We start from the raw sequence: 16,218 nt of genomic DNA on the forward strand, positions 1-16,218 counted from the left end.
TGTGAACACTTTTGCCAAACAGATTGATCCGATCATGTTGATTCAAAGCAGAAGAAGAAGATGAAGCAGAGGATGAAAGGCACATTTCAAAATAGATTGTGTTTACTATCATCTTTTCAAATCAACAATTTACCTAAATCATCATGTTACATTGGATGAGTTGTAAAATAGTGATGCATATAGAACTATGATTCTTCAATATCTCACACATACACAACACTGGGATACGCTCACTATGTTGCAGTCAATCACATTTGCCGTTTCTATATAGAGCCAAAGGAAAAGAAGATACTGAGATTAGTCAATAAAACAAATCAGCCATCATCATTTGATGTGTAGCTATGCAGTAGGCACAATCAGCTTTACAGCTTGTATGACCAATCTTGGTCTCAATCCAGAATCAGTCAATTTATTGTTGATTGATATTGGAGTAGTTAAATAGCATTCAGCAATCGGCTGAGGTCTTCAGATGATTCGGAGTACAACCAGCAACTAACATGGATAACCTTAGATCAACCTCACAGCCACTCTATGAACCCTGACCCCTTATATCTGTAGATAGAAACTCACATAGGCCTGTTCATAATACAGTGTCAACAACAATTGTACATTTGCATAAAGCAGAAAAAAAAGCCCCAGAGCTTAGAAGACGTTGGATTTAACATTCTTTGATAGTAGACTTGAATTGCATAGAAAATACTGTTTTAATATAAATTCTACAGTAGCATCAGCTTTAAATATTCAATATAAAATAAATCCTATCCAGCAGTGATTCCTAACCAGGGGTACGGGTTTGTATTCCAGGGGGAATGCGGGAAGACCTTAAAAATGCCAATATAATAATATTAAAAAAGTATAAATGCCACATGGGATTCGGTTTTTCGTGTAAAAAACTAGTGTTAACGTTGGAAAGTGGTTTGCAACACTAAAATTATGGTTAATATTCCAAGGTTTAACATGAAGCCCATTCTGCAATCATTCGTTGCAATATATTTAAATTCCTTGCGCCGACCCTCCTATCAGTCTGTTGCTACCTAAACCACATCCAGAGAAAGCTGTCTTCACATATAATTTCACATATTAGGGCTCACTTCAGACAGACCTGACTTTATATATATTTAGGGGTAAACTATTTGAAGTAAGTTGGGAGCCACTGCTGTGTAGTATTAAAGGTGTTCCCTATACCATCACAGTTAAATCTGCGATTACATAGCCAACGTGGTCTAATTATAGCCCGATCATTAACTTAGATTGAGTCAGTTGTGCTACTTTTTTTTGTGGAATACTTGATGTGGCCCAGCCTGACCCAGACTCTACCTCCAGTGGCCCCCAGGTAAGTTGAGTTTGAGACCCCTGCTCTAGAAAGAGTTTAAATTGGCATAAACGGCTACTGCAATTTGTAACATTGCTTGCCTTACTTCAGCGTGATTGTCTATCTCTTGATCCGCACCCAGGTGGGCTGTTCAGTCTTAATGATCCTTTGTTTGTGTTAGAGGACAACTCGACAGCGCAATGCCAGCACTGCTCTGAGTCAAACGGTTGTTTGTTGTGAATTTTAAGCCTTTTGGTTAGGGGAGTGGGGATTTGATGGGTCAGAGGGTGGGAGTCAGCTGTGTCTCTTTCTATTTGAAGCCCTTCCATGAGTTCTCGGACACGATCCCCCGACTCCTTCTGATGCCGGCCAGCTTCACCTTGGCCAGGGCCGTCCACCTGGCGGCAGAGGTCTCTGTGGAGTCGGACAGGTTGGTGTAGCGGGACGAGTCCTCCTCCAGACCCAGGCCCCTCCAGGAATGCAGGCCCAACGGGAGCTCCAGGGAACGGGGTAAAGACACAGGAGTGTCCCTGGTCTTGCTCACGGCCTCCTGGACCACGTCGTTGATGGGTTTGTCGTTTCCGTCACTGAGCTGAGGTGGCTCCCAGCCCTCCATCTTTTCCAGCTTCTTGGTGGGCGTGACCTGCCGCATCGTCATGGTGATGCTCTCCCAGAAGCAGGAGCTTTTCTCTGGCTTCTTCCCCTTCTCTGTCTCCTTCTCATCCTCCTTCATTATCTTGTGAGACCTTGGAAAACATACATACATACTAAGCACCCTCTTTAAAAAATATACCATTTCAAACATTGACAATCTAAAAACAACAGTAACTACTAAGCTGACCACTAGAGGGAAGTATCCGTCAATAGATGGTGGTGGAACCCAGTAAGAATCTCTTATAACTAAGGTTGTTACAGGAAATAAGCAAGACAACATAACACCTTTACGACAAACAAAAGACAAAGAATAAAGAATTGTAAAAAAGTAAAATAATGAAACTAGGTAAAAAGATTGTTGCGTTAAAGTTGAATGGGTCCATATATTATCTACATTATTGGTGAGGAAGCAAGAAAGAGAAGACCCAAGAGTGAGACCCAAATGAGTTTAGGCACAAGGTTTTGTAAGGGCTTTATTGGGGTTAAGGTATAGGTCACGATATCAGAGACCAAGACTTGGACTTTGTCCAATCGCAGCAAGCAGGGGTGTGAATTAAAATAAGACCTTGCCATAATTACTGACAGCAGGTGCTTTTGAAAAAAATGCAAAAGTAAGTGTGTTGAAAGGTAATTCTGGGTACTCATATCTCAAGTAGGGATAAATCAAATAATTAAAAAGTAGTTGGTCAGGAATGGGTGTGTTAGCTTAGCTTGGTGTAGTTTAGCTGCCCCATGCTCAGAGGAATGAGATAATCCCCACAAAGAGAACCATTGTTAGTCAGATTGTACAGTGCGGAATGATTAATCATGAGTTTCCTTTCCTTTACATACACAGCAGGAACCTCCAAGGTTAGGAATGTCCGTAAGGAGGGAGTGGAAATAAATACACCGTTTATTCTCCATGTAAAGTTCCGTAAGTGGTGGGTAATTTTTGTTTGCCTCTCAAAATGTGAACCCTAATAACAACCCCTTGAACAAAGGGGTGTTTATTTTGAGGAAAAGCTGACGATATTCAGTAAAGCTTAACAGACAGTGAAATGTACATTCATATCAAAAGGCCTCGACAGAGCTTGTTAGTTATTTGCTAGCTGTATTGCTGTCACTCAACCTTTATTATCCTTGAACTTACCCTCTCCGGTCAGACAGTTTGATCCCGGTTAATAGGAAATGCTCATCGTCCTTGAAGGAAAACATCTTCTTCTCTCGCTTCTCCTTCTTGGACTTTGTCTTCTTCACCTTAGCTTCCTGATAAAAATAGAATGAATAATTACATCTTATTGTTAGTATGATGAAGCTTATTCTCTCTCTCTCTCTCTCTCTCTCTCTCTCTCTCTCTCTCTCTCTCTCTCTCTCTCTCTCTCTCTCTCTCTCTCTCTCTCTCTTTTTTCAATATGCTCCCCCCCCCCCTAAATTAGGCTGATTTAATTAACTAACTAAAGATATCCTGTTATGAACCAATATTAAACTCCTTATGTTTTATGACCACTATATATATATATATATATATATATATATATATATATATTATATATATATATATGATTCTATCTAATGAAACATGCTTGGCAGACCCATAAGCATAATAACCTGGAAGAGTGAGGAGTTCAGATGAAGCAACAGAATTCAAAAATCCCTAATCTATGTTTGGCGTGTTGAGCAAGACCAAATATACCCACTCTGTTGATTAAAAACAGGGTACTGTTTGTTCAATGCCCTATCTAAAATAGTTGCCAAATCCACTCATTGCGTTCACACGGGCACATTTCATCCTCTCCTTCCCCCTGAAGCACGTCCTTCATTCCGAAGTGGTTTCTTGTTGCTCTCCACAGTCTCCTGGTATTGAAGGGGAGCTGGGGAGTCCATAGAGATAGGGCGCAGTGCGAGGCGCGAGGCGAGTGGGACGTTGAAAAGGCAGAGACTGCCGGTACGCCTCTGTCTCCGCTTGGCAGTGAGGTACATTCCAGAGTAATTCCCTTCCACTTTCACTAAATTCTCCTGTCATGCCAGAATTCTTCCCTCCTCCTGAGGGATTATGAAACCAACTGTTTGGCTGTTTGGGTACGCTCCGTGCCTCAGGCCCGTAGCCAAGGTCAAGCTTCAAGGTCACAGAGGTCCCTCCCCCTCCCCCCTCCTCCCATCCCTGTGTGTGTATCCTCCAGATTACCACAACGTTTGTTTACTGCTGGTTCATTGCAGGTTTTTTCAAGGGGGCTGAAGCTCGCCAATCCTCCCAACAGTTGTTACTGATCCCCCGGGCTTTCTCTCTTTCTCTCTCTCACACACACACACACACACACACACACACACACACACACACACACACACACACACACACACACACACACACACACACACACACACACACACACACACACACACACACACACACACACACACACAATGCTAACCCTATGCGTCAGATGATCCTCTAAAACCATCAGAGGAGGTGTCAAGCAGCAACAACCAATAAAAGAGAGAACACATGTTGGTGAACAAAGGCTTTCCTTCCATCAAAAAGGAAGGAACACAATGAGAACCTTCTAGGTTCACAGAGTTCGTCTCCAACCCGCAACCTCCTCCACTAGAAATGTCCGGCACAGCGAGGTGACAGACACAGATAAAAAACAAAGCACAAACACAATATCTTCATTGTGTTTGTGAGTGTGTATGAAATTATCTTGATTTATACTTCCGAGTTCAATTAGTCATAGTTAGGGCTTTGCAGAACAGAGATGCTACCGGTGTAGTGTGTGTGTGTGTGTGTGTGTGTGTGTGTGTGTGTGTGTGTGTGTGTGTGTGTGTGTGTCACAATTTGTTAGCATATAAATATTGCTGGTGTTGCAACATGCAACATATTTCCCCTATAATACTGAGGCCCCGTCCACACAGGAGAAAACAATCTTTTCCCCTCCGTTTTCCTTTAATGCGTTTCAGGAATATCTCCTTAAAGACTGACTCATGACAAAACACATCTAGCTTTAGAAACGCTGTAGTACATATTCAAGGCCACTGTGTGGTGCTGGTTCTCCACCAATTAAAGAAGAAGACAGTCGAAGAAAGCAGTTTTTAAACCTTTTAGATTGAGCAGAAAATACTTTTGAATGTAGAGTTAGTAATTACATTTACAAAGGGCCTGTTTGTAAATGTAATTACATTTACAAAGCTACAAAAATAATACAAATCAAATCAAACAAAACAAATTTGACGGAACCCTAACTTTCCCCTCCTGGTGTGTGTGTGTGTGGGGGGGCTATGACGTCATCGTTTGCATATCTGGCGTCCACACGAATCCGAACACCAAAACGGATTGGGCCATTTTTTCTTATCCACCCTGGGACCTATTTGTACAGAAGGTCTGGAACTGCCCAATTGACAAACGTTCACTCACTTGGAGGCGGGTGTCTGTTGAAGTTTTAAAATGATTGGATCTGCCAAGTGCTACTCTGGATCTGCCATAATCAATCGCATAGCGTTTGGTCGTGACGTATGTCATGCGACGGGACCGGCTCCTTCACCACTAACGGAGCCAGCTTGAAAGTCAAACTTTTCCCGAACCCGGTGGGGAGAAGCGCCACAACATCTTGGCCACCAACAAAACTCAGCAAAGCTTGTTCTTGCTCCGGCTTTAATTGATCGATATTCGGCAGCGATCCCACAACAGACCGAATAGCTTCTCTCGTATCCTTCTCCATTGTCTTCCTGGTCTTCCTCTGACTACAACTGAAACTGGCGCGCGACCTCGACGTCATCGTTCTCAGCCACTCCCTCTGTTCGCTGATTGGACCGCCAAAAACCTGGCTTCCAAGGAACCCATGCATATGAAGCAGACCCAGACCTAGTACTGAAGTGAAATGAAAATTGAGCAGAAGTAGGTAGGTGGGCGGTGCCAGGCTACCTGGGACCTGGTTTCAAAATACATTGTTTTCGGCCACCAAAAACGACGGATCCTTCTGGTCGGCAGGCCCAAACGCACAACAAATATGTGTTTTCACCAAAAACTTGTTTCCGTGTGGACGGGGCTTGGCACCGCCTTAATGCACAGGCTTACCTGGGCTGAAGCCCCAGGGCCTACGACGATCAGTGGGCCTATCATCTGCAGTAAATGTATTTTTTTTTATTATTATTATTATTTTTGTAATACTGGCACATGATAGGCCCCCCGATCGGCGTAGCCCCAAGACAATGTGATTTTTGTTTGGGGCATACAAAGATCAGAGGCTTATTATGAGCCGAGAAAAAATGGGGCCACTAGGGAGTGCCGTGGGCACCCCCTAGTGGTAGCTGGTGGATGCCCGCCCCCCAGATGTGTAAAATAATTTACATATCTTCATTGTAGGATCCCCTCTCAGGGGGCCTACGAAACCTCTAAGCCCCAGGGCCCAATGGCAGGTTAATGCAGGCCTGGACTTGGGTATAAGAGATTTCCTTCCTCTATAAATGTATTCATAAAGTTACTTTCCTCATGTTACGGCAATGCAAGTCATATAATAGAAGGGTGAATTCAAGTCTGAATGACATATCTAAATTTCAATGCACCACACCTTGGAACTAAACTATCCATTCCGAGCCGGTGCCGAGATGGAGGTCCACACATCCTCTGCACGCAAACACATATATACGCACGCGCGCACACGTGCACGCGCACGCACGCGCACACACACACACACACACACACACACACACACACACACACACACACACACACACACACACACACACACACACACACACAAATAAGGTTATGAAAAAAGGCTTCTGGTTTGTACAGGGGGAGCTCTATGACCTACCCACCCACACCGCATAAGAGGAAGCTAGACAATTGGTGGGTGTCCCCCCTATATACCCCCAGGCGGACAGAGAGGTTCAATGCCTTTCACAATGGTGAACCCTTCAAACCTTTTGGGTTTGTTTGCTCGTTGGTTCTCAACTTGTTAGTAATGTATTTTTGGGCTTGTCCACAGCTTTCCCTGCCATGTTAACCATGAGGTCCATGTCTTGTTCTCCTCACCAAACCCCTTTCCCTGTCTTACTGTTTTTTTCTCTTCTTTATCATTTTTTTCACTGATTCAAGTTTTAACAAATATAGATTTTTGGAATAATCCAAATATTATCATTATTAATAAAAGCCACTTGGCTAAGGTCAGCTCCCCAGGCCAGGCCAGTGCCCATTCATTTGGAGTCCACCATACAACCAGAGAGTGAGCGATGGGCCTCCATACGCTGTGGCTATTTTCAACCTTGTTTTCCTTTCACAGAGATTGTTCTCTTCCAACTCCTCTAAAGAATGTTGAGCTTCCTTCCCGGTTCCAGCCCAGCCGCTCTTATCCTTACATACAAAAAGGACGGGTTATGAAATAGTCCCCCCTTCCTGTAACCTCACCATCACCCAGCCCTGTACAATGGTCAGCCATGGCAGGGAGAGAATACACTGCATATCTGTTATTTAAAGCCAAACATTTACACGGACGCAAAGCGTTCTGTACCATAACACTTAGACAAAATTCGAACCAAAGAGGGTAAGTTTGTATTCATGACCAGCCATGGTAGCTATGTGATTAGCACTTTGAATCCAAATTGTCTGCTCTTTTGCAGACACAGCACACGGAGACACAGACACAGACACAGACGCGCACCCAATCTAGAGTAACCACAACAAACAAGATAGGTGTTTGCGAGGGCAGGGTAGAACCTGCATGGTGATGGCTGAACAGGTGTAGTAGACGAGGGCAGTGGTGAATGACAGACGACTGATTACAGATAAACACTGCAGGCACCACTGATGCACTTCATGCTGGCTTTAGCAGACATCATGGCTTTGATAGTATTCCTTGTGTGCGTTATCAGACACTGGGGGTCAGACAGTTGGAGAGTATTTGTGTGTTTCTACAGTTAATGAAGACAGGAGAGAGAGAAGCTCTAGGATTAAGAGTATAGCAGTAGAGGATGAGGAACGTGTTCGTGTGTGCGCATGTCTGTGTGTGTCTTTGTGTGTGTGTACCTGAGATCCGGTACTCGCAGCTTCCTCTTGTTCCTCTTCCTCCTCGCCCACTCCTTCTATGTCTTTGTCCTAAAACACGCACGCACAAACACACAGTTAGTTAGGAAAACCAGTGCCGCTTGGTAAAATCTTTAGTTGCCTTTTCTTGGGCTAGCATGTGTTCTGCATATGTTTTGAATGTAATTAAGGATTTTACATTTTACTGGAAGGACTTGAGGACTAGGGACTTTAGCTCACTCAACACGTCAAACACACATGCCTACAGCGAGGATCCGAGATGTGTAGAGTGTATGCAGACATTCCTGTCATACAGAGTTTAAACTATTTCCACAGCAGTACAATAAACAGAGTTTTCACAAGGTTGCTTGGAGGAGAGGGAGAGAGAGAGAGAGAGAGAGAGAGAGAGAGAGAGAGAGAGAGAGAGAGAGAGAGAGAGAGAGAGAGAGAGAGAGAGAGAGAGAGAGAGAGAGAGAGAGAGAGAGAGAGAGAGTTGGATACACACAAGAGGTCTAATGACATGAAGAATAGTTAGGTTATCACACACTACTACTTATAGAATATAATGAGGAGTTTAGAGAGCGAGAGAGAGAGAGAGAGAGAGAGAGAGAGAGAGAGAGAGAGAGAGAGAGAGAGAGAGAGAGAGAGAGAGAGAAAAGAGAGAGCTCGGGGATACAGAGTCATGTTTCAAACATGGGGTAATTTAGCTTCCACACCTCAGAGGGGGCAGATAAATCTTGTTTTGCTTTGTCTTTGCTTTGTGTCTCTGTTTGGGAGAAAATATATGTAAAATATATGTTGGTTTCTTCAACAACATACAACATAAAACCAAACCAAAGCCGGCCAATGAATGATTACAATCCAACACAAGATTGAATTGCAACTGGGTCTCTTCCTAAACAAACATATGAATGTATCTTTTGAGTCTCATGATGATTAAGCCTAGCCTCCTGATCTCTATCCGACGTGTTAGCCTTTTGATGTCATCCTACATGATCCGTTCTGTTTCCTTTAAGGTACACCAGCAGTGACACGGAGAAGGACAGCTGTGGAGTTTAACATGGAGCCGCTCTGCACACACACACACTGAGTAACATGCTCTGACACATGAACACACACATGAATACACACACAAGCACAAACAGGCGCTGGCTCTTCTGCGGTGGGAGCAGCAGAACAAATAGATGAACTTTAAATCCCTCCTTCACGGTTAAAGCCATGTTCTGTCTGTCTGTCTGTCTGTCTGTCTGTCTGTCTGTCTGTCTGTCTGTCTGTCTGTCTGCTGGTCTGTGTACCTGTCTGTCTGTTACCTCTGTCACCCATATCTCTGTTTGGTATGTTATATGTTGTTACACTGTGAGTGTGTGTGTGTGTGTGTGTGTGTGTGTGTGTGTGTGTGTGTGTGTGTGTGTGTGTGTGTGTGTGTGTGTGTGTGTGTGTGTGTGTGGTGTGGGTGGTGGGGGCTGTGGGTATGTGCATGCACTCATGTTTCTATTGTTCTCTTTTATCTCTCCCTCTCCCCCTCCTTCCCTGCTGAAGTCCAGTCTGTTGTCTGTCTTCTACCCCCCAGCTGTAGGGTTCTCCATTAAATATGAGAACAGATCACATGGCTTCTCCATCTCGTCATCATTCAGCCCGTAGCTTTCGATGGAGCTGTCCTCCATGGTGAGACAGAGCTCAAAGCCTTCTATATTTCTTACCATCTCTGACTGGAATAACTTATTGCCATGACAACTCAGCAAGAGCTGTGTGTTGACGTACCCCCTCCATCACCAGGGGGGAGGTCAGTGACCCGTCGGGCCGCACGCTCAGTGATGGCCAGCTGGAAAACATAGCGGGCTGGGGCCCGCAGGGGTCGGGCTGTGGTTTAGGGCCAGGGGCCACAAGCCTCGGTTCCCAGGGTTGGAGTCTTTCAGAACACCCACCAAGGGACACAGAGACCCTGACAGTATCCCACCAGTGGGTGCGTTATGCTGGGAAGGGAAGAGGCACTGGTAGGAGTTACTGCACTACCTGCTGTGTGTGACAACCTTATCTCTCCTGCCTCCATACTGCCACCAGAGATCCTGGATAGCAAAGAGTGTAGTGACTTCTTACCATGTCAATGAGCACCATGCAATGCGTTATGCCATTTAATCGAGTTGGAGCAAAGATTTTGTCCATGCAACTCCAGTATCACATGACTAAGCACTTTTTTATGCAAGGACGTTGTACGGTTCTAATCCAGGTCAGTTTTTCTGAGTATGCATGTGTGTGTGTGTGCATGTGTGTGCGTGTGTGTGTCTCTTCGTGCTGACCTTTCACCTCCACCCCTCAGATCTCCCACAGAGCCCAGTTGCCTGTCTGTGCTGACACAGGAGATTGTGGACCTCAAACACGGATCTTACTCAACTGACGATGTGAACGTTCATGGTGGAAGGCGCGTATCTTAACGTTACCTCAATAGAGGTCAGAAAGGTTTGTAGGGAAGATAGAGCAGGTAGAGCTTTAAAGCCCAGTCCTGGTCGCAGCGACCCAGGTTCGATTCCTGCCCGTGGTCCTTTACTGCATGTCCTTCCCTCTCTCTCCCATACCTTCCTGTCTATCCAACTCTATCATAAAGCATTACAAATGAAAAGGGCTAACCCATTTCACTTGAGTGAAATTATTCAAATAGGCTACAGCTAGCCTAGTGAAGTAAAATTAATACTACTAATCGAATTTGCCTATATGTTGAGTCGCTGCAACTTGTTGCTCCAGCAGGCGCTCCTCATCATCCTGTTGTCCTCATCACTTCACACACCAGGTCACTCCCACCTCGTGACAGACACAACAAAGCCTTTCCCTCAGTAGACTAGGAACTGATCCTATCCTAGAAACGATTTCCAAATGTCAGATTTTAAAACTTAAAATAATAACCAAACAGAGGGTCTTCACAGTCCCACTGCTGGGTGTGTCTTTATAAACCTCAACACCTCCTCCTTTAACTGCTGTCATCTCCTTATTTAATTATTCAGAAAGATCGAGGGCTAATTACAAACAGAAGGGATTATTTGTAAAGATTCAACCTAATGAGGAGATTGGTCGAGAGGCTGATCTGATGTCTGGGGGTTCGGAACCCTTACCTTATAGCAGTGGTCGTAGTGCCACGACATGTCATCCTCTTCTGACGCGTCATCCACCAGCACTTTGCTTCTGCTTTTCTTGAACATCGTCGTCCAGTCTCTTCTTTCTATTAAATGGTTGGGTAAACTTTATTTTGCGTAAAAATAAATAAAAAGCCTTGTCCGTTTATCCCCGTTGGCACTTCAGGTTTATAACAATGTTGTCAGAGGCTCTTCTTAGACCTGCAGAAAAGAAATGTCTTGCCATCAAAACATATGTTTCAAACATACGAGTCCGCGGGTCGACGCCTGGCACTCAGTTCCCAAGTAGTCTCGTTACCAAGTGTTATTGATGCCTTTGGTTCCTGCAGCACAGCCTCCTCGACAACCAGGGACTGTAACAGACCGCTCTTCCAACATCCCCTCCGCTCCTCCCACATCCCCTCCGCTCCTCCCACATCCCCTCCGCTCCTCCCACATCCCCTCCGCTCCTCCCACATTCCCTACGCTCCTTGGTTGCCATGGTAAAAATCAGAATCAGAATGAATTGTATTACATCTTATTGTACACACAAGAGTAAAATGCTTGGGCTTGGTTCCTCCCTCGAAAGCCACATAGCAGGAACAATACAATATAAAGTAAAAAAAAGATAAGCAAAAGTTTAAATATATAAAAAATAAGTAAAATAAGTAACACAATAATAAATAATAATAATAACATACAAAAGGGAGCAATAATAACAGAAACAAAAACAGTGGTAATAAGTGTGGTAAAGTGTGTGAAGTGTGAACGTAAAGTGTTCAAGTGGTAGAGGTACCAAGAGGAAGGGGTTTTGTGGTATCCACCATGAACTACCTCGTATCGTCATAGTAACCTCACGGCTGGCCCCTCTCACAGGAACAGGGGGCTTCCTGAAACCTCCACATTAACATATTTATACACCTAGCCAAATATAAACTTCAAATTACCTGAAATCGTTGGGCCCCCTTTGTGGTGATAATGCTGATTCCCCTTTAATATGTTTTCAGTGTTGCCCAGGGTCCGTAAAACCTTTGATCCACTGTGTTTTACTGCTTTTGTTTATTGTGTGGTATTTATTTACAATTTGTATCCATTGTTTGCAATTTAAGATTCTCTTTAATGAAGAGGAGATAAAACTTACTTCAGGGTGGAGCTTTGTTGAGAAGAGTGATGAAAACGTTTCTCTCACCCCAAAAAACTCAGACACACACACACACACACACACACACACACACACACACACACACACACACACACACACACACACACACACACACACACACACACACACACACACACACACACACACACACACACACTCACGTCCCCCCAAGCAGAACTTTGCTGTTATCAAATAATATGGTATTTTGGTTTCTTTAAATAGGTCTGCTTATGTAACACACCGCTAACTCACCTGATGACCGAACAGGCAGAATACACCTCAGCCAGCTGAAACCACGGCCCAAAGTTTACCTATTTAAAAATAGAAAAATCATATACAAAAACGTTCACATTTATTTTGTGCTCATCTTTTTTTTACTTGGTAAACATAATATTCTTCCCCTTATCTGTGTAGGAGAGTGTGTGAGCGTGATTGTGTTTGTGTGTGTGTGTGTGTGTGTGTGTGTGTGTGTGTGTGTGTGTGTGTGTGTGTGTGTGTGTGTGTGTGTGTGTGTGTGTGTGTGTGTGTGTGTGTGTGCGTGTGTGTGTGTGTGTGTGTGTGTGTGCGTGCGTGTGTGTGTGTGTGTGTGTGTGTGTGTGTGTGTGTGTGTGTGTGTGTGTGTGTGTGTGCGTGTGTGTGAGCGAGCGTGTCTGCGTGTCTGGGAATGCCAGCGTCCATGGAGAATTGAATAAGGAAGTATGTTTTCCCATATCACATGTTAATCATTGGTATTTTTGCTACCTTACAAAAAAACATTGTCATGTGATTGGCTGTGGGGATGCCTCTATAATTATTATAATATATTGTGAGGATATCCAAGCAGTGGTCCAGTGAAGCGGTGGAGAACCTTCAGGCGTGTTTTGACTGCACCGACTGGGATGTGTTCAGGTCTGCCACCAACTGTCTGAACGAGTACACAGAGGCTGTGACGTCATACATCAGCTTCTGTGAAGACTGTTGTATTCCATCACGCACCAGGGTGAGTTATAACAACGACAAACCCTGGTTCACAGCCAAACTCAGGAACCTACGGCTGCAGAAGGAGGGGGCGTTTAGGAGTGGGGATAGAGAAAGGTTTATAGAGTTAAAGTACGCGTTTAGCAAGGCGTTGCGTGAAGCTAAACGTCAGTACTCCGAGAAGCTCCAACATCAGTTCTCAGCCAAAGACTCTAGATCTGTTTGGAAGGGGCTCAAGCAGATCACCAACTACAAACCAACCCCCCCTCGCTACATCAACAACCTGCGCCTTGCAAATGAGCTAAATGTGTTCTACTGTCGCTTTGATAGGCAAAGGAACAGGCCTGACACCATCCCCCACGACACCTTCTCCCAGCCTCATCCCACTGACTCCCCCACCACCAGCTCTACAGGACCCCCACACATTCAATCCTCTGTGTCCCCCACCTCCCCCACCACAGTGACGTCTCTCTGCCTGCAGGAGTGGGACGTCCACAGGCTCTTTAAGAGTCAGAACCCCCGCAAAGCAGCCGGCCCAGACTCTGTCTCTCCATCCACCCTGAAGCACTGCGCCGACCAGCTGTCTCCAGTGTTCACGGACATCTTCAACTCCTCGCTGGAGACCTGTCACGTGCCAGCCTGCTTCAAAGCCTCCACCATCATCCCCGTCCCCAAAAAACCAAGGACCACAGGACTCAATGACTACAGACCCGTCGCCCTGACCTCTGTGGTCATGAAGTCATTTGAGCGCCTTGTGCTGCCCCACCTGAAAGCCATAACCGTCCCACTCCTGGACCCCCTGCAGTTCGCCTACAGAGCCAACAGGTCTGTAGACGATGCAGTAAACATGGCTCTGCACTACACCCTCCAGCATCTGGACTCCCCAGGAACATATGCCAGAATCCTGTTTGTGGACTTCAGCTCTGCCTTTAATACGATCCTCCCAGCTCTGCTTCAGGTCAGGCTCTCCCAGCTCCACGTGCCCGATTCCACCTGCAGGTGGATCACAGACTTCCTGTCTGACAGGAAGCAGCGTGTGAAGCTGGGGAAACATTTATCGGAATCCCAGACCATCAGCACCGGATCCCCCCAAGGCTGTGTTCTTTCCCCTCTGCTCTTCTCACTGTACACAAACAGCTGCACCTCCAGTCACCAGTCTGTCAAGCTCCTGAAGTTCGCGGACGACACCACGCTCATTGGGCTCATCTCTGGCGGGGATGAGTCCGCCTACAGGTGGGAGATTGACCATCTGGTGACCTGGTGCAGCCAGAACAACCTGGAGCTTAACCCTTTAAAAACAGTGGAGATTATTGTGGATTACAGGAAGAACCCAGCCCCATCCACCCCCATCATCCTGTGTGGCTCCCCAGTCGACTCTGTGGAGTCCTGCCGCTTCCTGGGTACCATCATCACCCAGGACCTAAAATGGGAGCTCAACATCAGGTCCCTCACCAAAAAAGGCCAACAGAGGATGTTCTTCCTGCGCCAGCTGAAGAAATTCAACCTGCCAAAGACTATGATGGTGCACTTCTACACTGCAATCATTGAGTCCATCCTCACCTCATCCATCACTGTCTGGTACACTGCTGCTACGGCTAAGGACAAGAGCAGACTGCAGCGTATCATACGCTCTGCGGAGAAGGTGATTGGCTGCAACCTTCCAACCCTCCAGGACCTGCACAGCTCCAGGACTCTGAGGCGGGCACGCAAGATTATGGCCGACCCCTCCCATCCTGGTCACAGTTTATTTGGAACTCTCCCCTCTGGCAGGAGGCTGCGGTCCATCAGGACCAAAACCTCCCGCCACTTGAACAGTTTCTTCCCCTCTTCAGTTGGGTTCCTTAACAAGTCCCAGGACCACCACCCCCACTGACTGACACTGACTCTGGCACTCATACCCATCACCAATATGTAAATTCTTATATTATTGTATCTTTTTTTTTTTTTTTTTTTTTTTTTTTATTATTATTATTATTATTATTATTATTATTTTTTTATTCTATTTGGTTCTATTTGATCCTTTTTTTTAATTGATTGCTTATGTTCCTGCTTGTTTATATGGTGTTATATATATATATATATATCTCTTCTTCATTGTTCATTGTTATTGTCTTAATGTATGCACCTTGATCACCAAGCCAAATTCCTGGTTGGTGTAAAATCCTTCTTGGCAATTAAATCCTTTCTGATTCTGATTCTGATAACCAGGCCGGTCACTGAACTTTGGCACATGTTCGTTGGCCACAGCTGGCATGGTTTTATAGTCGGCAGCTCTTTGAAGGGGTCCTTATGACACGACCCCTCAGGAGACAGGAGACCAGACATGTCAAACACATTGACAGTCAAGTGACTTAAATAATTGTCCTTATAAGTCAGCCCACAACTCCACAGAAATCATTAGTCCATCCATTATAACTTTTAACATGAACACTTTGGTGAATCATCTATTCAGAAGGATACGGTTTTTCCCATTCCTAAACTAACCTTCTCATCCCGAAATGACCCAGTAGGCCTATCGGGCATAGCCCCTCCCCCCAATCCAAAGATTTCGTAATGCATTTAAACATATGAGAAAGTAAACATTTGACACGCCACTAGAAAGATTAGATTCGCAACTTTGGATCTATCATAACCATTATTAGCAAAACGACAATTCAAACCCCTAACTAAATGTGAAGCATGGAACAACAAGAGTTGTTTATTTCATAAATGTGCACATGAACATCAATAGCAATCTTTTTCACGTAATTTGCTGTACACAAACTAGGCTACCATATGAGAGCTGAGACTCCACTAATTCCAACATTCCAAATCCTATCACTCTGCAACTTAAACTCTACTGAACTAGGGTAAAAAAAAACATGAATAAACGTCCCTTTTTATGTAGTTACAGCCAAAGTCTTACCTTTGCCGTTCTTATCATCAAAGTTGTGTGCTATAAACGGGTAAACTAGTGTCTGGTCACCATTTTGCAACAAAACAAGGTGTTTACAAATCCATTTTTAGTAGGAGGGTCTCAGAGGAAATTGGTAAA

General features: G+C 44.8%; 2 protein-coding genes across 3 annotated transcripts in view; one reads left to right on the forward strand and one right to left on the reverse strand.

The window, feature by feature from the left end:
- Window positions 1-7,259, forward strand: part of si:dkey-119f1.1 (Structural maintenance of chromosomes protein 6-like) — a 201,691-nt gene extending 194,432 nt beyond the window's left edge. For both annotated transcript variants that reach the window (XM_060042093.1, XM_060042095.1), the window contains exon 28: window positions 7,249-7,259. The gene's annotated coding sequence lies outside the window, so the exon portion shown is untranslated. The remainder of the gene's footprint in view (window positions 1-7,248) is intronic.
- On the reverse strand, window positions 85-11,460 carry si:ch211-225h24.2 (uncharacterized protein LOC564539 homolog). The gene is made up of 4 exons (XM_060042124.1): window positions 11,066-11,460; window positions 7,965-8,033; window positions 3,096-3,211; window positions 85-2,058 (listed from the first exon to the last, which is right to left on the reverse strand). The coding sequence occupies exons 1-4, from the start codon at window positions 11,150-11,152 to the stop codon at window positions 1,623-1,625; spliced, it is 708 nt and encodes a 235-aa protein (XP_059898107.1). The 5' UTR covers window positions 11,153-11,460; the 3' UTR covers window positions 85-1,622.
- Between the last annotated feature and the right edge of the window lie 4,758 nt (window positions 11,461-16,218).

This window comes from Gadus macrocephalus, chromosome 21 (assembly GCF_031168955.1).
Source record: "Gadus macrocephalus chromosome 21, ASM3116895v1".
NCBI lineage: Eukaryota > Metazoa > Chordata > Actinopteri > Gadiformes > Gadidae > Gadus > Gadus macrocephalus.

Excerpts from the sequence above, each read along its gene's own strand:
- si:ch211-225h24.2 (XM_060042124.1), bottom strand. The coding sequence starts at position 11,152 with ATGTTCAAGAAAAGCAGAAGCAAAGTGCTGGTGGATGACGCGTCAGAA. Across the intron at positions 8,034-11,065 it reads ACTACGACCACTGCTATAAG|GACAAAGACATAGAAGGAGT; the intron begins GTAAGGGTTCCG and ends TGCGTGTTTTAG. Across the intron at positions 2,059-3,095 it reads AAACTGTCTGACCGGAGAGG|GTCTCACAAGATAATGAAGG; the intron begins GTAAGTTCAAGG and ends ATGTTTTCCAAG.